Source organism: Typopeltis vanoorti, chromosome 7 (assembly GCF_054136105.1).
Source record: "Typopeltis vanoorti isolate ZY-2024b chromosome 7, IOZ_Tvanoo_1.0, whole genome shotgun sequence".
NCBI classification, from domain to species: Eukaryota; Metazoa; Arthropoda; class Arachnida; order Uropygi; family Thelyphonidae; genus Typopeltis; species Typopeltis vanoorti.
The window spans coordinates 74,025,358-74,052,053 of record NC_143555.1 but is presented as its reverse complement, the minus strand read 5'-3'; the positions used below and the strand labels follow the sequence as shown (position 1 = coordinate 74,052,053).

General features: G+C 35.7%; 1 protein-coding gene across 2 annotated transcripts in view; it reads left to right on the top strand.

Moving 5' to 3' along the window:
• Graf (GTPase regulator associated with FAK) overlaps positions 1-26,696 on the top strand; it is a 573,290-nt gene that overhangs the window by 107,895 nt on the left and 438,699 nt on the right. For both annotated transcript variants that reach the window (XM_090395958.1, XM_090395957.1), the window contains 3 exons: positions 1,372-1,433; positions 2,839-2,910; positions 16,483-16,584. In XM_090395958.1, coding sequence (XP_090252084.1) covers positions 1,372-1,433; positions 2,839-2,910; positions 16,483-16,584 — 236 coding nt within the window. The remainder of the gene's footprint in view (positions 1-1,371; positions 1,434-2,838; positions 2,911-16,482; positions 16,585-26,696) is intronic.

Genomic DNA, 26,696 nt, shown 5'->3' with positions numbered 1-26,696 from the left:
GGTGCTGATGTATTATAGACTGGTCAACCCACTATTCATGTGAGCCAAAAAAAAAAAAAAAAAAAAAAACTGAATAAGAATTTAGCAGTAAGGTCTAATGGGATATCACAATGGATGCTAAGTTAACTAAACTGGTTGTGCCTTTAACGTGGTTGTATAATTTGAGTCTCATCTGTGCTGAGACTCAAATTATACAACCAAGGGGAAGATTCCACAGGAATGGAAAGAATACATGATAATTCCATTGCATAAGGATAGTGCAAAGACTGATGTGTTTAACTGTAGACGTAACATATCTGTGCAACTTAAGGTTGTCCATGGAAAGGGGACTCGTGTACTTATCAGTAACATGTTCATGAGTCTCACTGCTACTGCATTCCCCCTCCCCCTTTCGTGCGCTCACCCACACTATAATTAACTTTGTGACATTGCCAACCATGAAAGATAGTAGAAATAAATACAGTAATATTGTGAAAAAGAAACATCTTCCACAAAAAAAAAAAAAGTTTTTTTAATGATAAAATCCAACCAAATAGACAAAAAAAAAATTCATACAAAAACTTGTTTCCACATTCACTTAACCAACATTCAAGGCCTTAATCAAACACAAGTGATGTGCACCACTCTACAGGTACACAAACCAAACATAATTTTTTGAGGAACCTCAGCTGCTCTCCACTGAAACTATCTTGCATGATTCCTTCTGTTTTTTTTTTTTTTTTTTTTTTTTTTTTTTTTTTTTTTTTTTTTTTTTAATGCTTGTGCATTTGTTATATATGATATCACAGTCAAAGAATTCTAAACCTAGTTCAGAATTCCTTTCTTTTTTTTAAATATTTAATTTTTTAATTATTAACTATCTTTATTGTTCTCCAAATAACCACTCATTGGTTTATTATTTTTATTTTTTTCATTGTTAACTCATATTGCCTACCAATCTAATTCCACTGATCAGGCTACAAGAAATGGCAAAATGTTTGCTCTTCTCAGTCTTCTGGGAAGATTGAGCCAATACCTTGGACCATTTCTTAAGATCCAGCTTCATTGTTTTCATTATGGCTAATGCTAACTACATTAATTTTATTTTTTTGTAAATGTGAAATAAGGAATGCAATACTTACATTTGTTTTATAATTTCTTTATAATACATATGGCTTTTTTTCTTTTTTTTTTTTTTTTACAATGAATATTAGGAAAACCTTATACTTTTGTTCTTTTCACATTGTTTATTTTGATAGCTGCTAAATGAATTATTTTAAAATTATTTTAAATAGTTACTTTTGTAGCACGATGCTTTCATTATAGCTCAATTTATATTTTTTGTGTTACATTACTGTGGTAATTAGGATTTGATTGTACGTATGTTTTTAGGTCAGTCATTTAAAGAATTTGGAAGTCTTCTTTCAGCAATAGAAGATCAAAGGGACAGGATGGTAAGTACTGCTAAGTAGTATAACTCTAAATTTTCAAATACAAAACAGTATCTGTTTCATGGTCATTTAAATGCTAATGAAATAGTATTATTTAATAAAAATATAATTATTAGTTTTTTTTTTTTTTTTTGGCAAGTTTCCAAAATGTCAGGTTGCTTTGATTTGATATCTTTTCCACAGCAATAAATTTTCCTTTTCAAAAATAATGTATACAAGAGCCATTCAAATAAAAATGGGCTGATGTAAATAAATTTATCAATGTAGCTGTAATATTCGTGGGGGGGGGAATAATAATTGATATAGAAAAAATATTAATAATGCATTGATGTTTGTTTATACAAATGTCAGGAGACATCAGGAATAAAGGAAACAAATTAGTGGCATTGATAGCCTTGGTCTGTCCAAAGATTACTGGGATCATTGAAAGATAGTTGACAGATGATATTCCATCAGTAAAAAAAAAGTTCAAGTGGGATGGCATATAAGGGTTGGTAATGAAGTACCATTTATGATAGGAGTAATACTCCTAGTGGATTATTATTTATAAAGGATGAATTGTGCAGTGAAGGTGTGAGGACTAGATTTTTTACTTAGAGAGTTGAGTGAGTGGAATGGGTTGCCAGAGTCAGTTGCAGGTGCTTTCTCTTTTAATGGATTCAAAGAGGTATGATAGATTGTGTGGACATTGGACTATAGAAACTATGAAATAGGTTGAGTGATGTGACTTAAAAGGTTTAATTGGGCCAAAATTCTTCTTGGAGCATAGACATCTTAAGCAAGCTGTTTCAAATGTAGTTAGTTTATTGAACTATTGAGAAAAGGCATTTGCAAAAGGATGCAACTTCTTACCACCTTAATTCTACAGTTTTTATTTTCTCAACCTCTCCTCAAAATTAATATTGCAGAATTCTGATATCACTGTAGTTGTCTATTGCTGAACCCTATCCAAAGTTTCCTCATCACTTTGGAAATCAGATTACGAAATCTGTGCACAGTAATCCATCTTTGATTAGGACATTGTGGGATGACTATCTCCATATTTCTACTCATTGACATCCTTATTATACCAGAAATGTATTTTTCACAGTTCTTGTGACATACACCTTTCTTCAGATCTCTGTTTGACTATTCTTTTCCAGAATTTCTTCTGGAATAGAATTTCTTCAGAATATGTGTGCATAACACATTCTGAAATACAAAGTAGTTAAAGAGTGAAAACTAAATATAGCTTGGGCATATTTATTTTCTATATGTCACTTAAGTTTTAAGTCTTTTGCACACTTTTTAAGATTGAATTGCATAATTGCTTGTGGACTGAAGATGGAAATGTATGTTTAAGAAAACTAAAATTGTTCATGAAATGTTTTAAATGATATATTTACTACAGTTTCTATCCACTTTTCAGCTGGAGCGATCTCAGGAAACATTTATTAATCCTATTGAAAACTTTAGAAAAGAGTATATAGGTGGAGCCAAGGTAAGATGTCTATTATTGTCTGTTTATTCCTTGAAGTGTACTCATTTTTCTTAAATTTATTTCAGTTGCACATTTCAATTATGCTTAAAAGATGTATTTAATTATTAATTGCATAATTCAGTAGGTTTTATATATGAAGCTAGTTTCATATGCATAAAATTATACTTTGCACAAGGTGCCCCTGGAATAAAATGAAATTCTAATATAATGGAAATCTTTTGTTACATTATGTGTGAATGACTGGAAGGATTTTTGAATGAGTGGGAATATCTATTAAACAGACCTCTCTTTTGGATACATCAAGCATTTTCAGGGAAGATTTTGACAAGCCACCCCAAATGTGAGACTAGTAATTAAAGATTAAATGAATTTTGAATTTATATAGCATTAGCAGTTGTATGAGTAAGAAGTTGTGTTTTGAACAGTAGAGGACACCAAGAAGTTTTTTGGAGACCTAGGAGGAGGAGCTATGAATGCATTTGTGCCATGAAAGGTTGTGGACATAAGTTAGGTAAAGTAGAGAAATCTGGTGTCCTTGACTGTCTGAGTATCAAAGGAAATGGCAAGCGAAGTGACATTTTTCTTATGGAAATAGGAAAGGACTACTTTTTTTTAAGTAATATTGAAGTCCTCATCCTGCATTAAGAAGATCGGTGTTTGAGATCGCAATGTTTGTCAAATGAAGAAGATTGCAGTCATTGGTAAAATTATGGATTTGAGGTGAAAGAAGGCCATTAATGTATAGGAGTAACAAATATAGAATCCTGGAATTGGTGGAGGAATCTTAAATTGGTAACCAATTTGTGAAGGGTAGAAGATGGACAACATTAAGATGGTAGCTTGGTAGTTTGGCTTCTATAGAACCAGATCCAATCTTGTAAATCCAATCCACCTTGTAAATGTCAAGAGCAAATGTGAGTTTGTGCAAACCTTATATCATTTTTCCATAGGTAGTAAGGTTGGCTAGTAGATCTACTATGGAGTGAGAGTGGCATAATCCATATTGATAAGTAATTAATTGGTGAGTCTCCAGTTTGGATGATGTGAAAGTTGAACCCTGAGAAAGAGTGAAACAAGGAAGATAGATGAATTTGAATTACAGGTTTGGAAAACCAATAAATCAGTGATAGACAAAATAAAGCCAGATTGCTCCCTCGAAGCTATGATCATTAAGCAAAAATGCCATACTTTAGACATATTATGCAAGCAAACAACAGTTGCTTGCTAAAGTTGATGGAAGCAGGAGAAGAGGAAGACCAAGAATTAGATGGTGGATGGAGTTAAAGAAGCAACTGAAATGGGCCTGGAAATTCTGAAAGATATGGCTACGGACAGATCTGAATGGAGAGCGTATAGTCATAGAATCATCAGGAGTCGGAAACAACTCGATGGAACATAACAACAACAACTCCAGTTTCAGAAGTTGTCTCTTTGTGATCTTTTCCACCACAATCAAGAAGACTGAGGTCATGTGAACAGTGATAGTTAAATTGTTGAATTTTATCTCCCTTTCTTGGAATGGACTGAGTATAGACTTGCTTCCATACAAATATGGCAGCTTACACAGATGATACAGAATAATTGTGGAGTGCAGTTGGGGTAATGTCATTGTGAACTGGGAAACCTGTTGATATCCAAGCTGTTAAAAATTCTTTTGATGCCTTTCAAAAGGTCTGAAGTGCAGTGAGCTGTTTTATAGTGACAGGTTTTTCTTTAGTTGTCTATACAAAAGTTGGAAGAGAAGGTTGCATTATATCAGTCTCATCTTTGGGTGATGTTACAATGGTACTTACTGTCTGGATGAGAGAGATGGAGGATAGAAGGACAGAAGTTGCACCAAATAGCCTTCTTGGTGAGGGATCAGAATACTTGATTGCCATTTGAACAGTAGGCACTTTTAAAGTCTAATTTGGACTTGATAATTTTTTTAAAGCTATTCTGCCTGCATATCGCAAATTTGGGCGGGAGGAAGTGGGTTTACATGCATCACTGAAAATATGCAAAATTTTTATCTTGGGCTGCTTTGGCAAACTTGTGTAAGAATCAAGGCTCTATACAGTATCTGACAAGTTCCATTCAGATATACTGCATATTTATTATTTAATTATTATCGGGTGACTTATAAGTTAAGTCACCCAATGTATTCCACCCCCTCCTCCATTTACTGAAATGTAATACTCCATCACAGAATTTAATTTAATATTGTAATGAAATTCACTTGTCTTTGTCTTCACCAAGAGAATAAAATGTTATGTAATTCAGTTTGTAAAATGTTTGTAGTTTAAAATGAATTGTAACTTTATTATTATTATTACGGCTATTATAGCCTGTTTTTGTTTAGGAGTGTCCCTTATTTTAAATACATTAGCTATTTTTACTCATTAAAAATATATATATATATTTTAGGGCATTATGGGTAAGTATTGAAGGCAATTATGGCAGAATAAAAGAAGAGGAAAATTTTTCTGTACATACCTTGTTTTGATACTAGGATGTCTTCAAATTCGATATTCCTGCTGAAGGTTGTTTATAACAAGGGGAAAGGGCGCGTGGGGGGGGGTGTTTTGACGTGGGAAAAATAAATTGGAAACCTGGATTTATTTTAATAATATATATATATATATATATATATATATATATATATATATATATTATTGTGTTTAAGGGTGCTTTTTTGGGGGAGGGGAAGGGTTTACTTATGGGAAAACTGGGGCAGGGGAGAGTAACTTTATGTTATGATGTATTTTGCTAACTTCAGCAAAGTTGCAAAGACACTGGACTTGGCGGTATATATTAGTTTAAGTGTTGTGCTGCACTCAGCTAAAAACAGCAAATTTGAAGCTGGCATGTGCAGTGCGAGAATAAAAAAAAAGAAGGAAAGGAAAAAAGATGGGCACATAAACTGTGGTTATGGTTAGAAATTTTTGACAGAAAGAGGGTTATAAGAATGTATTCAGGGACCTATGGATTTATCTGAAAGTAAAAGAGTTCCAGCATGAGGTTTGTCTACTGTTTGTTTTTTATAACCCTGTGTTTGTTCTTGTCAATGAATGGAACATTTTATGTCAATGAATGGAACGTTACTCTAGCAGAAAGTTGTATTTTTTCTAAACAGTGTTCCTTATTATATTGTGTGTATCACAGAATACTCAAGGCAAGAAGAAAACTATTATGCAGTTAGGAACTGAATATGAAATGAAGATTGTGTTTAGAGAACTGTAGGGCAGACAGTTTACTCTAATGTACACCCAATTCTCTGATCTGAGAGCTAATGAGAATACAATCCTCTGCATCCCCGAGTTGCCTTAGCTTGCACTACTTGGCTTAGCTAAGGAAACTCGGGGACACTGAGGATCATATTCTCATAAGCTTTCAGGTCAACTTACGAAACTTTCACAGTTTCCACAAACATCTGGCTTTGAAATAATGTTGGATCTAATATCCACTAATTATAAATTGTTCAGTTATGGAATTTTCCATTTAATATTTTCGGACTGGAGTTGACTGCAGATAAGGAGGGGACTACGGTATACCATATCTCTAGGTTGTGCCATAAGATTTTTAATGGTAAAGCTCACATCAGGTGTCAGTGTTTCAGGAATGTCTCTCTGAAGGATGTTTCTAAACAGAGCAAGTAGTCTAATATCAAATGCCACTTCTCTCTAGATAAAAGATGGCCATTGCCCATTTTCTCCATGTTTGTACACAAACAAATAGTTTTCACTTTCATATTAGGAAAGAGCATAAATTACACAAAATTAAATATATATATATTTCATGTATATTAACATTACCCATATAACTACAAACATATATCACTTAATAAACACATCATTTGCAGTAAAATAATATGTAATATGACTGGTACATTCTAAAGTTGATGGAGCATTAGAACTCCATCACAAAAAGTTCCTGGATCAGGAACAGGATAAGACTAAGATATTTGAGCAATTTATACATATATTAAAACATAGTTATTTGTAATAGCAAATATTATTATAAACAACTGATAAGAAGATTAATCATAAATGATAATGTGAACAAGAACTGAGACTATATACCAGTGGTTGAAATGGTTTTGAGCCAAAATAAAAAAGCTCCAAGAAGAACTTTTTATTTTGAATAGAAAAGATACCAAGGTTCTTAAAGTTCTTAAAAGAACTGGGCGATGGACTGAGTCCTTGACTCTTTATCCCGTCATCTGATTGAAGAAAATCTGTGTGGATGGATGGAGTGTTATTGAGCTAAAAAGCTCTAGTCATGGCTGGGTAACGGCAACAGCCGAGCCTCAGTTAAGACTTCATTGGCCATAGCATTGCCATTTGTTACCCTGGAAGTCCTCTGCAAAACCATTTCGATACCAAGGTTGATGAAGTAATGCAGAATGCATTTATGTCCCATATACAAGTAGTCTAAAGGTGTCACAACTTATTACTAAAATACTATGGATCAGAGAGTGATGTTGGAAGATTTTTTCACTTGGTTATACCATAAATTAAAGATGCCAAGAAATTATATTCTTTTGTTTAATCCTTTATCCAAGTGTAAGTAGCCCAGTCCTTTATCCGAGGAGTCCAGTCGTGAAGTTACTTCACGAGTGGACTACTTGTATGTAGAAGTTAATGCTTCATATCAATCTTAATATCCTCTGCAAAACCATTTCGATACCAAGGTTGATGAAGTAATGCAGAATGCATTTATGTCCCATATACAAGTAGTCTAAAGGTGTCACAACTTATTACTAAAATACTATGGATCAGAGAGTGATGTTGGAAGATTTTTTCACTTGGTTATACCATAAATTAAAGATGCCAAGAAATTATATTCTTTTGTTTAATCCTTTATCCAAGTGTAAGTAGCCCAGTCCTTTATCCGAGGAGTCCAGTCGTGAAGTTACTTCACGAGTGGACTACTTGTATGCAGAAGTTAATGCTTCATATCAATCTTAATATCCCATAATGTAAGGCATATCTCCTTACGGACATGTCTAATGCTAAGCATTATGGGAAGGACCACTATCTGGACTGGCATCTTTAATTTATAGATTAACCAAGTGAAAAAACATTCTACATACATCTCTAATCAAGAGTGTTTTAGTAATAAGGTGCAACACCTTTTGACTACTTGCATATGGGACGTATATGCCTTCTACATTACTTCAACCTTGGGTAGTGTTCCTTCCCATAATGCTGAGCATTATACGTGTCTGTAAGATGTGTCTCGCATTATGGGATACTAAGGCAATTGATGTGAAGTCATTAGCCTCTATATACATGTAGACCAGTTGTGAAGTTACCATATTTTTTGCCTTATAAGACGCACTTTTTTTTTTCTATCTAAAATTTATCTGAAAATTAGGATGTGTCCTATAAGTAAAATGCGTCTTATAAACTGCCTCATCTTACAGTGCATCTTATACACTGATGTGTTTTTTTATGTATGTGCATTTACAGTGTGTCATTGCTTGTTAGTAATGTGTGATCAGTTTGAATAGTTGCAAGTTTGTTAATCGTCATATATTTCAACTAGTAATCAATAAATTATTATTCTTGTTGAGAGGCTTATATGCTGGTTATACATGATAACTAATAATTAAGGAATTGACAGCGTACACTAGAACATATGGCTTCGCTACATTGATGATGTGTTCGCTATTTGGCCACGTGGCCCGGATTCACTCCTCTCCTTCCTAACACACTTAAACAACCAACACTCTAGAATCAAGTTCACCCTGGAAAAAGAGGAAAACAATAACCTCCCCTTCCTAGACACACTAGTCGCCCGCCAACCTGATGGAACCTTGGTTTTCTCAGTTTATAGAAAACCCACCCATACAGGCAGATACATTCACTAACAATCCCATCACCTCCCCTCACAACAATATGGAGTTATTAAGACTCTATTCAACAGGGCAAAAATAATCTGTTCAAATGATCAAGCCCTAACCACTGAACTAAATCACATCTGTGACACTTTCTCAGCCAATGGCTACCCCCCCCCCCCCAAAAGAATCCAAAAAATACTTAACCCAGTTATCCACAACCCACCATCCCCTCCCCTTCACAAAAAAAGATTACTTTAAATCCATCACTATTTGGAAAAAATCAAAATTTTAAAAAAACATGACTTGACCACCTGTTACAGACCACATAGAAAATTGGTATCCCTTATCTGCTCCACTAAAGACCAACCACTTCCCCTAGACCTACCTGGTGTATACCAGGTCCCTTGCAGCTGTAAACTGTCCTCCTTTGGCCAAACAGGCAGGACAGCAAATATCAGAATCTCAGAACACAAGGATTACATCAGATTTTACAAGTACAGCCACTCTGGGCTTGCAGACCACGCTCTGGATACTCGCCACAGAATAGATGGAAGAAAGCCATGGTAATACACCGCAGCAAGTTCAAATATGAAAGACTATTCATGGAATCAGCCTCAGCCCTTAGGAACATGCCAAACCTCAACAAATTTGGATGCATGAGACTGCCCCAAATTTGGGAAACATTTATCAGAAGAACTTCAGCCCAAAGGCCAAGAACCAATATAGCCTGCCAGGGGGCACTATCAGGACTTTAGGAAAACGTTAGCTTCCTAGCTTCTCTTCTCATTTGCTGTTATGTAGTACTTGTGTGCACTTGTCTTTGTAATAAGTTCCCAAGAAGATGGCAACGTGACATTTGCCGAAATATCGGAAAGTATATATTAAAGTTTATTTAATTTATATTTCTAGTGTACGCTGTCAATTCCTTAATTATTAGTTATCAATAAATTATTAAATTTACATTTTTTTATAACCCATGGATTCCACGAAGCACAGACATACCAATACGATTGCATTTAAGCAGATTGTGATTGACTGCACAAAAAAGAATGGCAATAGGGCAGCAGAGTGGCACTTTGGGTTTTCCCCTACAGAAAAAGTGGTATGACTTGGAGGAAACAAAAACAGCAATTAATAGAAGCAAATTCTAAAAAACAGTATCTGTAGAAAACCAGCAAAATTCTCAGAAATTGAAAATGAATTAAAAACTTTTATAATGAATCAAAGAAGATTAGTTTCTGCATATCTACAAAAATGATTATTCAACGAGCAAAATTATTACCAATAGAAAGAATGCTATCAATTTTTACAGGGTTGCCATCATGGCGCTTTAGATTTATGAAGAGAAATGATTTATTCATGCATGTAAAATCAAAAAATGGCAGACAAATTCAAAATGAAAATTATTTTGAAATATATATAAAGATTAAGAAAAATTTGAAAAGAAGATTAATGAAATTTATAAAAATATATATATATATATATATAATATGTTAGATTTTTTAATGATTTGATGAATTTTTTTAGAGAATAATTGTTTTTTTATCTAATAAACAGATAATACATATATTAAAATAATTAATATTTACATGAAAAAATGTGATGCATCCAATTCAACAGTGCATCTTATAAGGTGAAAAAATAGTACTCCACACACAAACTTTGTTTGGTTACACTTGAATAAACAATGAAACCAAGTATAATTTCTTGACATGTTGTGTGGAATTTCCCTAATTTTCCTCATCCATCCCCTAAGACCTGGTGAATCCTTCAATGAGTGATTTTAAGTAAGTATTTTTTGACTGTAAATTCGTGTGTGTGTGTGTGTGTGTGTGTGTGTGTTCACGGGCTGATTTGCCTTCTGAGGGACGAAAAACCCGAGTGGAAAAACCCTCTACCTCCGTATGAGACTGGGTAACTCACCTTTACTCGAAGGAGACTAGATGAAGGTTCCTCACATCATGGACGAGAATCGAACCCAGGTCTTTCTGATCAAAGGGCTTCATGTATACCGAATGAGCTACAGAGGCTCTAGTTAGATGGCATTTTAACTTATATGGTCAGTCAGGGCTTTCTGCCCATGTCTTGGACGAAAAACCCGAGTGGAAAAACCCTCTACCTCCGTATGAGACTGGGTAACTCACCTTTACTCGAAGGAGACTAGATGAAGGTTCCTCACATCATGGACGAGAATCGAACCCAGGTCTTTCTGACCAAAGGGCTTCATGTATACCGAATGAGCTATAGAGGCTCTAGTTAGATGGCATTTTAACTTATATGGTCAGTCAGGGCTTTCTGCCCATGTCTTGGATACCTTGCACAGAATCAAATGGGGAAAAACTACTATGCTTCACTAAAAAAATACAAATCGGAAATGACTTTTTTTAGAATCAGTAGCAGATTTAAAAAATCATCCTAATCTTAATAAATATTGGTTGTATTAAACTTTCCCAGATTTGGGAAACTGATTCTTAGGCTTCCTGCCCAACACAGTTAAGGCTAGACAACAAAACCCATAGAGGGTGCCTATGGGTATTTCGTCCATTATATTCTGGACGAAAAAAATCTGCACTTTAAAGTTTTATTGATTATAGACAATGCGCCTAGCCATTCTATTTTAGAACACCCGAACATGGAATTTTGTTTTCTGCTACCTAATACACCCACTAGACCAGGGGGGTGATCGCTACCTTCAAAACTTGCTACATAAGAAGAACATTCCAATACATTTTGGATAAACTACATGTTTTGTTTTGAACTGCCACTTACCTCTTTGCTATGTGTGTGAAAGATTATACAAGCTATCAGCATTACTATAGATGTTACTACCTCCACACAACATGATTATCTTCTGCTGGATGGTCTATATTCCATGCTGATTCTCAGTATTCCAACTAAAAAAGTCAGTTATTCTATTCTCTTACAGCTGTTTAGTGCATACCCAGAACTGAAGATTTTGATTTCTTTATAGTCAATACCAGTGGTTTTTCAAACTGTGGGGAGGCACAAGACCCTTTCTAGGGGGGGGGCACAAATCAGTGGTCAGTATTATTGTTTATATTCAAGCACAACTCATTTACACGCTGTAATTTTTAAAATAAATATCCCTTTGTGCTATTTAACTTTTAGTATGGTTTGAAGTATAACTGTGTTCTATCAAAAAAAAAACTGTAAGGACATCTTAGTTTCATAGAATAAAATACATGCTAAGAAAACTGTAGATCAGTATTGTTATATGAAATGTATGGGGAAGATGCAAGAATTTTTTTACAAAAGAAAAGGGGGGAAGGCATCTTTAAAAGTTTGAAAACTACTGGTCTACAGAGATGGTTTGAAATGCAAAATTTGTTGGATTTTGCTACTGTGTTTGCTCTTCACACTGTCTCCAGCTGAATGCAGTAAGTGCTGCTTAGCTCTATGCCATGTAACTTGCATTTCAACACATATATAACAGCTATTAAAAATGTGATTTATTCACTCTCAAGTTCTTTATAGGCCTTATATTCTCTTGTGTGCAACTCTCTCCAGTACTCTATCAAACACTAGAACTACTTTATCAGATAGAGGCATTTAACCTGAATGTTTTTGCTTCTGCTAGATCTACGACAGTACAATTGAGGAAGCTAGACTGTAGATGTGGTTTATTTGGTAAGCTCTTGAGACTTCCTCCACTTATTGCTTGTCAGCCCCCCTATACAGATTATAGACAACTAATAAAAGCAAAATTAACTCTTCACTGGCTGTTATCATGCAGATCCATCCATAATTTCAGTAGACACCAGCAGATGTTATATGGTCACTGCCACCTTAGTGATATCACATGAATTCTATTGTAGGATTTTTCTCAGGCTTCAACTCTCTGAAGATCATTTGCTCCATACACACCATCCATCTCATTGAGGATTTACCACTCCCCATTTTTCCTGGCACTTTACCCTCTGTAACTGCTTTGAGATATTCTCCTTCCATTTTTTCTGTGTGTCCAAAGTTTTTCAGCTCTCTTTTCTGCTATTCCTTTCTGGAACCAATCCATTTGTTTACTTTTCAGTGTATGAGATTCTCAACAGTGCTGTAACACACATTTCAAAAGCAACCATTTTTTTCCTGTCAGACTTTTTTAAGTTCCAAGTTTTACATCCATAAGTGGCTACTGAAAAAAACGGCTACATCCAAAATCCTCAGTTTTGTTCTTGTAGTAATAGCACTCTCCAGATAAGTTTTTGACCATTATTCTAGCCATTCATAATCATCTTAGGTACTCAAATCTTTTAACTCCCTCTAGTTTTTCCCTATCATTACAGAGAAGAACTGCATCATCAGTGTATCTAATTGCTGATGTATGTGTTACTTCCTGTTTCAACTCATCCAGTACTGCGTACATGATATCCTCAGCATGGACGCTGAACAGGTGAGGAGAAAGTAAGCATTCTTGCCTACCAGTTGGTTCATCCAACACCTGTTCCTACTGTGGCCTCTGTTGCTTGATAATTTGTTGAACTTTCATTACCTCTCAGTTTTGCATGCTGAGCACAGTCAAAAACTTTTGAGCAGTCTCTGAAGCATATAACCAGAGGAAATCTAAACTTTGTATACTTCTCAAGGATTTGCCTAAAGCAAAGGATCTGATTTCTAGTACTCTTACCTTTCATGAAACCCACATCTTCAGGCATCTCAACTGTGACTTTGGCCTCAATACAGTTTAGAATAATCTTTAGTAGAATCTTGTTTTCATGGGGGGATTAAATCTCTATAGTTCTTGCAATCTCTAGGCCATATCCTGTTTCACATCTTTATCAATCTGTGAAACACTCTTATTCCTCCATTCCATCTAAACTTTTATTTAACTCCTCTTTCCATCTTATGTCTATGTGGACGGTTGTCCAACTTAAGATTCCTGTTGAGGGAAGGGATTCTCTTTCAAATATTCCTCATCCTCTGCTGCACAGTTCCTCACAGTACTCCTACTTTTGATCTTCTGTTAGTGCTGTTCCATTCTCATCCTTGATTACATTTCATTTGCTTGAGGTCACAAACAAACCAGAACATCATTTTGTAATTGTACCTCCTTATCTGAACTATCTATTTGCGCTTCTTAGCATAATATTTGTTCATGTCCTGCTTAATGCATTTTCTGACTTCTTTGTGTAATCTCTTTATGTTCTTCAGTCCCTTTTGTCTGTTTTTCCAGCCTCCTCTTGACCAGATTCCATATTGATTCTGAGATGCATGTATCTCTTGATCTTCTAATTGGGCCTAGATGTTTTCTGGCTATATCCTGTATTATAATTTTTATTCCTCCCATAGCATTTCAGGTGTGTTCTCCTTATCAGTCTCAAAGAGTATCCAACCTTTTTAAAGTTTCTTTTGAAGTCTCTGGGGATTCCTGTCTGGTTGAATAGGACTGACCTGGAGCATCTTGGTCTGGTCACTCTTGTTAGTTGATGGTTTGTGTTACATTCTGCTTCTGGACTAGTGTGCATATTAAAAATGTTTTGTCTTCCATTGTTCCAGTGCTAAGATAATCAATCTGGTGCTTCAACCTATCAATGTTTGATGTACAAGTATAGATAAGTTATGGTACTATTCTGTAAGCAAGTATTAATAATAACTAATCTGTTAGCATGGGAAAATTCCAATATTTTCACCAAACCTACCACACTCATGCCTAAGAAAGCAAGAAATCTCTACTTTGACGGCAATCCACTTTTCATAAAATGCTTCACTCTTTTCATCTGTCATACCTGTGTGGGAATGTATAAACCACCAAAACTATATAAAAAAAAAAGCATAAACCACCGTTGATTCATTGATAGAATGAGGCTTAAGCCAAATAAATAGCATCCTGTCATTCATGTACTTATAACATAGATGGGATCTTGCCTGACCTCTCCTCAGTACCACAGCTACCTTGTGGTCCATTGAATCTCCCCCCAAATAAACTAGCTCTAGCTTTACCATCTTCCCTTTCAATAGGACCTTTCACATTTCATCTGATTTCTGTAATTCCCAAGAGAATTTTATATGTGCCTATGTAAAGTTTACCTCTGAGGTTATTCCTGTGTTTTCTGTATCTCCCATTCACTGTAATAACACTGACACGTATTGAAGACATTATTGTACATCTTGAATGGGACCTCTCTACCTAATCCCTGAATGTGGCTTTGATTATTCTTAAGTGACAGTCAATGCGGCATGACATTCAATATATGACACAATCATATTATATTTTGACGGGAAGTCGGTCAATGAAGTGGTGGGGGGGGTAGCACAGAGGCCCTTTTTACATGAGTGAAATAACTATTGATTCCTATAGTCCACGGCTTTTCATATTCTTTATTTGAAGCAATCCTTTTATGGTTTCCCTTATCCACCACTTAAGGGATACAACTGGTAGAAATGAATTCTTCGTGATACAACTCCTACCAGTAGTTGCCAGTCATAACAGAGAGTAACTATAAATATATTACACAATATTAGTGCTTAATTTCAGGCTCAATATCTTATGTATTATATTTGTAGTTGCTATCTGCCATGATGACTGCCACTGATGAGCTGATTTTGCATTTATTAGCTGTCTCAAAAAGCTGTCCCACCTATGTGTAATCACTATAACATTCATCTTGCCATGTGTGTCTCATCTGGTGGAGTGCCATCACTTTAATTGACAGCACAATTTACCCTTGCTGTAGCTGTGGTGTATATATTCAAGAAGATTCTATTGGACTTAGAGTGCATGAAGTTTTTACATTTCTACTGAGAATTAAATAGTATACTTGCATCTGATCGTAAATGCATTTATATTTTTATCTAAATGCTACATTGTTCAGCTTAATTATGTTTACTTAATTTAGCTATTTATAGTCATGGACTCCTTTTGAGTTCCTCACTCACTGGAGGTTTCTGGTAATAATTATTATTATCATTATCGTGAGTAATGTTGTAGCCTTTATCATGTTGCAGTGTTGTTCTTGCACCAGTGAAACTGAAACAATCTAATTAGGCTATGAAATTCATCCTTCACCTAAAGACATTCGTCAAGATCTCTAGGCTTGTAGGGAGGAGTATGCATATTCAAACTTGTGGATTACATGTTGGAGAGCACAGACAGTATCATCTTGGCTTACAAAGCCAACTCAGTGATTCTTACCACTATACACATTATTCCTTTAGATTTTTTTTTTCTTAATTTCATTGCAATGAGCAGTTATCATATCACCACTCTAGCCAGATTCCTTGAACATTTGTGTTCAAGATCCTAACTAAAATTTATCATCCAAATTTATTTTGATATTATTGGACAGTTTAGCCTATGCTTTATGTTAACTTCATTATTATTAAATGAAATTGGTGACATGGATCTTTTTCCAGTTTTTTGAGACTGTTTTGTACTGTTAACAATCAAATTGAGAGTAACTGTTGTTCTGATTAGCTATGATACAATACGTTAGCTCAGTTTTATGTTGTTGTATGTAACCACTGTTAACAGTTGGCATATGCAGAAAAGTTGGGGGAAATGCACCTCTTTGAAATATGCAGCTCACTTTACTATTTTTTGTTGTTTTTCTTGTGTTACTCCTAAATTTTTAATCTAAATTATATTTCTAACTGCTAATATAACATGCCATGAATGAAGAAATTCTTGAGCAGTAATATGATAGTTATGCACTATGGTATTTAAGTGCATTATATTGCTTATTATTGTGGAATTGGCCAATTTTTTAATATGCAGTTTTTCCCACCCCTCCTAGGAAGGTAAAAAAAAATTTGAGAAAGAAACTACAAAGTTTTGTCAGTCACTTGAACGACATCTTAACTTATCCACAAAGAAAAGTGAAAATAGTTTACAAGAGGTAAATATGTATAAATCATATTTTTCCATGAAATATTTTGAAAATTTTTTTGTAGTCATGAATTTTTGAATTCTTTGTTCTTACATTTTCAAAAAAAAAAAAAAGTATAAATCCTTTGAAGTGATTAGATTAATAGCATTCTCTTTTTCTGTGTAAGTTGCTATTATCACATCCAAGAACTAGTAATCTTAGACAGCTTCAGTTTGAATCTGTTTACACTAAAAGGATACATTCAGTAAAGTTCAGATTGGTCCCATTTGTATAATTCAACATTACTAGAAGTTATGCAGTGCATCAAAATTATTCACTTAGATATATATCTCCTCAACACCGCAAGGTAAAAGAGGGTATAAAGAAGATGAGATGAGATGAGATATATATCTAAGCATATGCTAAATGGAAATGTTATTCTCCCCATCTCTTTAAAGTCTAATTTTTGGTGCTATTGCTCATTAGAATATTAATTTAATTCATTTTGGAAAATGAATTACCAGCAGATTGGAAGGTAGGTGATCATTCATAAGCATCTTGCGAAAAGCAGAAATGTTACACAAAGGATGAATGGTGGACAGAAGGTATAACAGTACAGAGAAAACTTTGGAGATATTATAATTAGACATTTCTAGGGAGGAATATAAGGGAAAAGAAAGCTAGGAAAGATCTGAATTTAGATTGAATCCAATAGGCAATATGGGGAATATGAATGTAAAGTATGAAAGGAGGAATGAACAGTTATATATTTGGTTTAATCCTTTATCCAAGTATAAGCAAACAAAGTTTGCTCAGACTGGGACAACACATGGCAAAGGTGGTATAACTTCTCATCACTTGCCTTAGTATCCCATAATGCAAAGCACATCTCCTTGTGGACATGTATAATGCTATGCATTAAGGGAAGGGGGGAGGTCACTACCCAGACCGGTTTCGACCTTTATTGAGGTCTCATCAGTGGGAGCCAGACCTAGAGGTGGTGATACTAGGGATGGAAGTAATGGAGAAGTCATATTTCTATATACGAGGAATGAACAGCTTCCTGTTATCTTTGATATAAAAGCTAGGTGTTTCCATTCATCAGAACAAAGAAAACTTCATGAGCTGTTCTAGATTCACCAGACCTGATTCTATGTTGCTTCAAAGTTGTCTGAGAACTAAATTCTTTCTGCTTGCTGTCAATCCTTAACAAGATACTTATGATGCATCATATGTGAGATGATGATGGATGGATAAATGAGCAAGAGTGTGGTTAACAAGGCTCTGAGAACTAAATTTTTTGCTTGTAGTGCATTAGGTTGCCAATCTTTTTTAGGTGCCTTGACTGTGGAGTACAAAGCAAAATATGCTAGATATTGAGCAAATATTGAATAGTGATTGGCATAATGTTCATGGAATCTGCAGATTCTGTGAAGTTGCCCATTTATTATTAGTATTATTATTATTTAGTCTTCCAAAGAGTCAAAAGACTCATCGCGGGAGGTCCTTCCTAGGAAACACAAAGTCTGTCATACCACTCCTTAAACTCATTGACCGATCTTGCTCTCACCACTCTATCAGGCAATGCATTCCATGGTTCAACCACCCTCCATGCAAAGAAACCACTCCTCACCCTCTTGCTCACAGTTTCCTTTTGTAACTTCCAGGGATGGCCCCTTGTCATCACTCCTTCCTGCTGTTCAACCAAGTGAAAGAACTCCCCAGTGTCAACCCTGTAACCACCTCTCAACAGTTTAAAAGTCTCAATCATATCACCTCTCCTTCTTCTATCACCAAACTCTGCAGTTCAACATTCCCTCAGCCAATCTTCATAACTAACATTGTACAGTCCCGAAACTGTCTTTGTTATCCGCCTCTGTACCCTTTCCACAGTTAATTTATCCTCTTCAAATCCTGGGGACCAAATCTGAGAACAATAGTCTAAGTATGGTCTGATCAGGGTCTTATACAACGGAATGATAACTCTTTTATCTCTGCAGGTCAGCATCCTTCTCATTATTGCAGCAATCCTTTGTGTTACCTTCACCACCTTTGGAATATGTCCTTTGAATTTCAGGTTTCTATCAATCATCAACCCCAGATCTCTTGTCTCCCTTACTTTCTCCAGTATATCTCCTCCAATAGAGTATGCAGCACCCCATCGACGTGTCCCAAACCTCAAGACCTTACATTTTGCTGCATTAAACTGATGCCCCCTTTCATTTGCCCATATGTGTAGCTTATTCAAATCCTCTTGCATGACTACCATATCTGCACTATTACTAATAACCCTTCCCAGCTTCACATCATCTGCATACAACTGAACATCCTCCTGCAATCCACTGACAATGTCATTGATATAAAAGTTAAACAATATAGGTCCCAGTACTGAGTTCTGTGGGACCTCACTTGTAACCCTCTGCCTCCTTGAAACTGCCCCACCATACACAACTCTCTGATACCTGTGGGACAGCCAATCCTGAATCCAGTTGACCAACCTGACATCCAAACCCATGTGATGCAACTTAAATATCAGCTTATCATGTGGCACCCTGTCAAATGCCTTCACTAAATCCAAGAAAATGGCAGTATATGCCTTTCCCTCATCTACTGCTCTTGTAACTTTATTATAAAAGGCTAGCATATTACTAAAACAAGAGCGCCCCCTCACAAATCCATGTTGATTCTCACAGATAACATTACCCTCATCTGCCCAATGTTGTATACCATCCCTAACTAATTTCTCCACGATCTTAACAACTACTGATGACACACAAACTAGCCTATAATTAGACACTTCCAGTCTGCTACTGCCCTTATGCAATGCCACAATACCTGTAGCCAGACTTTCATTGAAAATCCAGGTCAAAGGAGCTGTCAGTTCCTTAGCACATTCTCTCAAAACTCGTGGTGAAATACCATCCAATCCCACAGCTTTACTGACATCCAGAGTACTCAGTATTTGGAACATGCTCTCCTCCTGCACCTCTAAATCTCAAACCTGCCCTGTCCCTCTAGTATTAAAATTTACTCCTCTAGAATGAAATACACCAATAAAGTGTTTATTGAACAATTCTATATCCTCTGCATCAGTCACTCTATTCCCATTTTTAATCCCACAATGTCATTCTTCCACAATCATTTCTCCTCCTACTGGCCACATAGTTAAAAAAAATTCCCTAGTTGGATCTTAGGGTCAATCTCTTCTTATATTCCAGTTTCACCTTCCTTACCATACTAGTCACTCTCCTGGCCTGTGTCTTATATTCTTCATGCATCTCCTCTTCACCTGTCTCCTTATATCTCTTCCATAGCCTCTTTTTCACGTGCAGCTCCTGTTTAATATTGTTTGTCATCCATTTTACAACAAATTGTGTCCTCTTCTTCGTTTGGGGGATACAGCTTACTGTTGCTGCTAACAAATATTCCTTCACAATTTCCCAAGAACTAATGATATCCCGGCCTTCCAATTCCTCCCTCCATGAAACTTCCCCAAGTTGATGTGTAAGACTATTGTAATTGCCTACCTTATAATTCCACATATATTCCCGTCTTTTTGATACTCCTGCATGTCTATTCATTTTCCAAGTCAAAACCACATGGTTTTGACTTGGTCTCCCACCGCCATCCAACTGGTGGGAGAGATGTCATCTCACTTATTATCAATTATTAGCTCTTCTGATGCTATGACCAAATCCAAAACCCTTGAACCTCTTGTTCTCTCTATTACATGTTGCCTAAGATATTTGTCCCTCAAGAATTCTAGAAATTCCATTCCCTTATTGCTACATGCATCTTCCTCTGCCCAATTTATACTGCTATAGTTAAAATCTCTCATAACAATCATTCTTCTTGCACTTGCCAAACTTAACTATCTAAACATCTCCTGGTCCCCACCCTCTGTGCTTCTTGGTCTGTAGCAACACCCTGCTAAATATCCTGTTCTGCCCACCTCTACCTCACACCATATGCTTTCAAAATCCTTAGTGTCACTGCCTTCCAAAGCCTCCACTCTTAGAGGACATAAGTCATCACATCATAAGCAGTACTCCACCACCACGCTTTCCCTTCCTATCCTGCTGAAAAATGCTTTAACCCTGCTACTTCTATTCCTATTATTATATCCTCTTCTGTCAACCAAGTCTCAGTGATCCCAATAATCTTTGGCCAGGCTGATGCTATCACCGCCATCAATTCCTCTCCTTTATTCTGGATACTCCTAGCATTGGTGTAAAGCATAAAAATGTCATTGTTTCTATACCCAGCATTATCCCCTCTAGACTCTACTGGGCTCAGCGTTACCTGATGTCACCCCCCCCTTTCTCCCAAGTACCCATTCCCACAAGAGGCCACCCCTGCTACCATCCACCCCGGGACGTACCGACTTGTTCAGAACCGCAATCCCTCCAGATGCCTACGTCCATCCTCATTCAAATGCAAGCGGTCTCTCGCATACAATTCCTCTCTATCCTCAAACACCCTCCAAGCATCCACATTTTCCAATCCTCTCTTCTGACACATTCTGGCTATTATATTATTCAATATTACTGCTCTTCTGCTCAGTTCTTCACTATCATACCTAGGCAACACACACACTATCTTTCCTCTCTGTGTCTTCTTTCGCACAACCTCAAGCAAGAATCTCATATCTCTCGCTGCCCAATTTACATTACCTGTCAAGTCATTTATTCCTACCATCACAATCATCTCATCCACCCTTTCACATTTAATACTAATAATAATTGTCACAATACATGTGAATCCAAGTTGGCAATTTTGTGGGCTTGGCAGAAATGTGTTCAAATTATCAAAGATTAAGAGTTAGAAGTGCAGAGAATTGAAAAAAAAAAATGCCATTAGAACAGATTTGTTCAAAGGATCAAATGCAGATATTTGTAATTATTTTATTTATGTAAGAAGAGGAATTTGTCTTTTGATTTTGTGTGAAGTGAATACTGCCATTAATGATAGAATATCAATGCAACTATCAGATTTTATACATTAAACAAACATTACAGCAAACATTTACTATTAATGTTTAATTTTTCTATTAACTCACTATATCCATGAAGAGAACCTGAATTGCACATGCTTCCTAACCGACACTTCCAACTGTGAGCCAAAATTCTCATCTTCCACTTGATTGAACTGCAGAATCTTCCCTTGTATCTATATTATAAGAATGCCTCACCAACTTGAATATTTCTATCGTCATATCTCCTTTACACAGAATATAGCTCACTTGAAAGACCATATGTCTATGATCTGTCCATAGGTCATGTATTACATGATCTATGAAATTTGGGGAACCAGAAAAATGCCAAATCATTTTTCTGGTTCCTCATCTTCATAGGGCCCAGCTAAGTCTTACACATCCAAGCATAGCAGTAGTCCAGATGAAATTATCAATGCTTTGTAAAGTGGGAGAATAACTTACTCATTTGTTCTTATGAGTAAATACAGGTGCCAACAATTTTGCAGCACTCTTGTTCCAGATTAGCTGCTTTGCCGAACCAACAGAGGTCACACAATTCATCAATACACTTCTGACCTGCTAATTACACCTTTCCCATGTCTCTAAAGTGTGATGGATTGCTAGAAACTTAAGCAAATACTAAATGTGAATTAAGCAATTAAATGAAATATTGTAGTAAAATACTACAGTAAAGTTTTAGTATCAGTGAAACAGGATTATTAATTAAACAGGTATTGAATGCAAATTAAATGTGAATTAAATGATTTAATGAAATTCATACAGTAGCACAAGTAGAACTGATGCAGATTTTTCAGTACAGTATAAATCAAAACAAGTTTATTAATTGCTGTACTTAACAAAGAGTGTTGCAATAATACAGCTTCCAAAGTGGCAAAATTTAGAATTTTAATGGGATTGTAGAGAAAGGTATGGAGATTGAGGACTATCAGGATTGCTATCTGCTTCGTAGCTGTTTCATCATGGATCTGTGATGTTGCAGGCAAAGCATCTGCAGTACTTGAATTTGAAATAACAGAATTATTTGATGTTGGTTTGCTGCTCTGAACACACACTTCATCCAAGTGAAGTTGTTTAATGCGTTTTGATCTTTCCTTCTGTAATTTATTCTGTCCCAAAGGCATGTTGCTCTAGCCCTTCAACTTAATTAACTTGTCAATGGCAAGCTTTCATTGCATTTATTTCACTTTAATTACTATCGTCTTCATCACTTTTATTGTTTATATCAGGATTCAGAACAGTATCCATAATTTCAGAATCTGTATAGAAACAATAGGAACAGTAGGTATTTCTTCTTCTTCGGTGTTCATCCACTTGGCCAGAGTTTCTTCAAAATTGAAGATTGTAAAATTGTTTATTGAGAAGAATTTTGCACTCTTCCAGTAAACCTACAGATGTGCAGTGGTGTACTTGGGCTTCGGAAAACTTATTTTCCGACCGTTTGTCAAAACACACTGTCACTCTTGGCACTATAACTGTGCTTCTAATGAAACAAATGTCATAAACAGTTGACACAACACTAATGAAGGTTGCTGCTTTTGACAACAAAAAGATACAACAAGTGGTGTCACTAGTTTCTTCTATTTTCGAAAACTTCGGTTTCTTTTTGGACAGAGGGTGTATATATAGAGTCCCATTCTTCTCCTCATTCTTTATGGAATAATTTAGCCTCTTCATCTAACATTTCCATCCCAACACTTGTTGAAACAATCCTGATATCACTCAATCATGCTCAGTAATCTTACCATTTTTCATAATTTTTCTGGACAAAAAAAAAACAAACACCAGGATCAAGTTGTTTCAACATTACCTTGATGCCACCACCACCACTGTGAAATGGACCTTGCTTAGAAACTATAGCTTGTTAAATGTAAGAAAAAATAAGCTTGAGAATCACTCAAAATCAAGGAATCCACTACCAGCACTTGCAGATGTAGCCAAGTAATTGAGTAAGTTTTTTTCACTTAGTTCAACTTATAAATTAAAGATACCAAGGAATTATATTCTTGGTTTAATCCCCCCCCCCCCTTTTTTTTTTTTTTTTTTGTCAGCAAACAGTTTTTTGTGAAGTATCTTCATGATTGAGCTACTTGTATATATAGGCTAATGACTTCACATCAATTCCCTTAGTATCCCAGAATGCAAAGCTCACATTCTTTAGGTGTATAATGCTATGCATTATGGAAAGGGCCACTACCTGGATTGGATACTAAGGCAATTTATGTGAAGTCATTAGCCTCTATATACAAGAAGACCAGTCGTGAAGATACTTCACTCACAAACTTCGTTTGTTGGAGAAAGGATGAAACCAAGAATATAATTTCTTGGCATCTGTAATTAATAAATAAGTAAGTAACTTCTTACTTACTTAAATAAGTAACTTCTGTGGTGGCTTATTGAACTCCTCAAGGGAATCTCATGTGGGTCTTCTCATAATATTGACTGTTGCCAGAAAATTGGTGGTGTATCTATAACTTATTTATTCTTGTGAGTTGGTGTTCTCTTCAACATCATAGTTAGAGTGATGACATAAACTATCTTAGTAATGTGACCCATAAACTTTAATGTTTGCATTGTTTCTCTTCTCCACATCATTGATTGCTTGGAGCAAATTACTATCAATATAATACTGTGCCTGCAGTGTACATAGTCCAAAATGCATAACCTGGTACTAGTATCATTGAACTAATACTCATTATCATTGATTCACTGATCAACATTCTTTTAAGCAGAACCTCTGTACATCACTTTCTGATGCTATCAGCCAGCCCTTCCATGAGGGGCACCTGTTTGTCATGGAAGGGCCTGCCACTGAGGTCTCTTTCTCTTATTCTTTACTCCACTTCTCCTGTGGTACAACTTTTGGACATTTGGGAAGGGCAATACTGCTGTGTAAACACATGTGCATTGCAATGATTTGAAAAAAAAACAGGTGATTCCAGATAAAAAAGTCAAGATCATTTGGCTAGTCAGCTTGACTAAGGGTCAGCAGTGCTTGGAAGTCTCCTTGTCTGTGATCTGTGGACAGGGCTGATGTCTCTTTCTCTTATTCTTTATTCCACTTCCCCTATGGTACAACCTGTGGACATTTGGGAAGGGCAATACTACTGTGTGAACACATCATGTGCATTGCACTGATTTGGGAAAACAGGCAATTCTATAGAAAAGCAGAGATCATTTGGCTAGTCAGCTTGACTGTAAGAGTCAGCAGTGCTTGGAAGTCTCCTTGGCTCAGGTCTTTTGCAGTACTAGTATTGTCTGGAGTGATTTTGGAGTTACACTTCTGTGTACATTTATTGCTGGCTGGATAGTGGATATATGACTATTGTAGATGGGATCTCTGGAAGTGAGCTTAAAATCCATGTGAGTAATTTTTCACATCCTCAAATTTATCAGGGCCCTCTCAAGGTCTTAACAAAGTACATGAACTGTAGATACATTCCTTATTAACAGAAAGCAGAAATTATATGATACATGTAAGTACATTATTTCTTATCACATTCAGCATGTGTAAATGTCCAATAGGAAGTGTCACCCTTAGGCAGGGTTTTACAGGAATTGTGAAAACAGTTGAGAAAAAGTATGTTCATGTGATATTATTGTAAAAACATTGTTAACAACACTCATATATTCCAAGCAGAATCCATACCACTCCATAAAACTACTAGAAATAGGAGATATTATAAATCTGTCTTTATTTCATATTAATATATATAACAAAATTAAGAATTATTGGAGGAGTGATACAATGTTTCCCATGTGGGTGATATATGACAAAGTTCATCAAATCTGTTCATATTTCTTCAGTATAAAACTTTTTCAAAACTTTCTTTATATAGATGTTCCTAAGGAATCTACTCTTGTTTAGGAGTTTGGTGTTCTTTCACAAGGTCTGGTATATCCATGCTACATCACATCATCATCCTAGTAAAAAAAAAATGTGGACTGCAATGTTATTACATTGCGCTCTTCCTAGTACATTAACTGTAGTCTGGAGGAGTGATATAATTCTCTGTGTCTCAGGAAGAAAGTTCTCATATTACTCTTCCTTATGCTAAAGGAATATTGGAATGTATTATCAGGAAGATTTCAACTTCCTTTTCTTCACCAAAAGACGTACTTCCTCCACTCAGCAATCTGGGTGCTGTCAGATTTTTTGCTTTTGTGGCTTGTCTTATTTTGGTCAGTTAGGTAGATCTGCTGTTGCCAGTCATGAAGAACATGAATACAGTAGCCCCCCCCATCCGTGAGTTCACTTTTTTGCAGTTTTTGTTACCTGCAGTTAACCCCAGTCTGAAAATATGAAATGGAAAATTCCAAAAAGAAACAATTCATAAGTTTTAAATTGCTTGCTGTTCTGAGTAACATGATGAAATCTTGTGCCATCCCACCTGGGACGTGAATCATCCCTTTCTCCAGCATATCCATGCTGTACCATATATGCTACCTGCTCTTTAGTCACTTAATAGCTGTCTCAGTTATTAAATCGACTGTTGTGGAATTGCAATACTTATGTTCTAGTAACCCTTATTTACTTAATAGTGGCCCCAAAGTGCAAGAGTAGTGATGCTGCCAATTCATATATGCCAAAGAGAAGTCGTAAAGTGTTTAAATGAAAGGGTGAAAGTTCTTAACTTATAAGGAAAAAAAAACTCATATGCTGAGGTTGCTAAGATTCCATTCACATTCACATAACTTTTATTACAGTATATTATTATAAGTGTTCTATTTTATTATTAGTTATTGTTGTTAATCTCTTACTCTGCCTAATTTATAAATTAAGCTTTATCATAGGTATGTATGTATAGGAAAAACATAGTATATATATATATATATAGGGTTGTACTATCCGTAGTTTCAGGTATCCACCGAGGGGTCTTGGAACGTATACTTGTGCTTAAATTCATTCACACACATCCCATGACAATCCATTCTAATCACACACCATTCTATGAGAGAAAAATCTAGATCGCACCCACTTCTTAGCAGCATTCATTCTCAGCTTTCAAGGAATGTCTTCTTGTCTTTCCCCACTCTCCATAAAATAAAAAATTCCATCAACTGAAATCCTCTATCACTTTCAGAAGTACATGAACACTATGTAAGTCTCAATCATATCATCCCCTCTTTTTCCAGGTCTGCAGTCTAC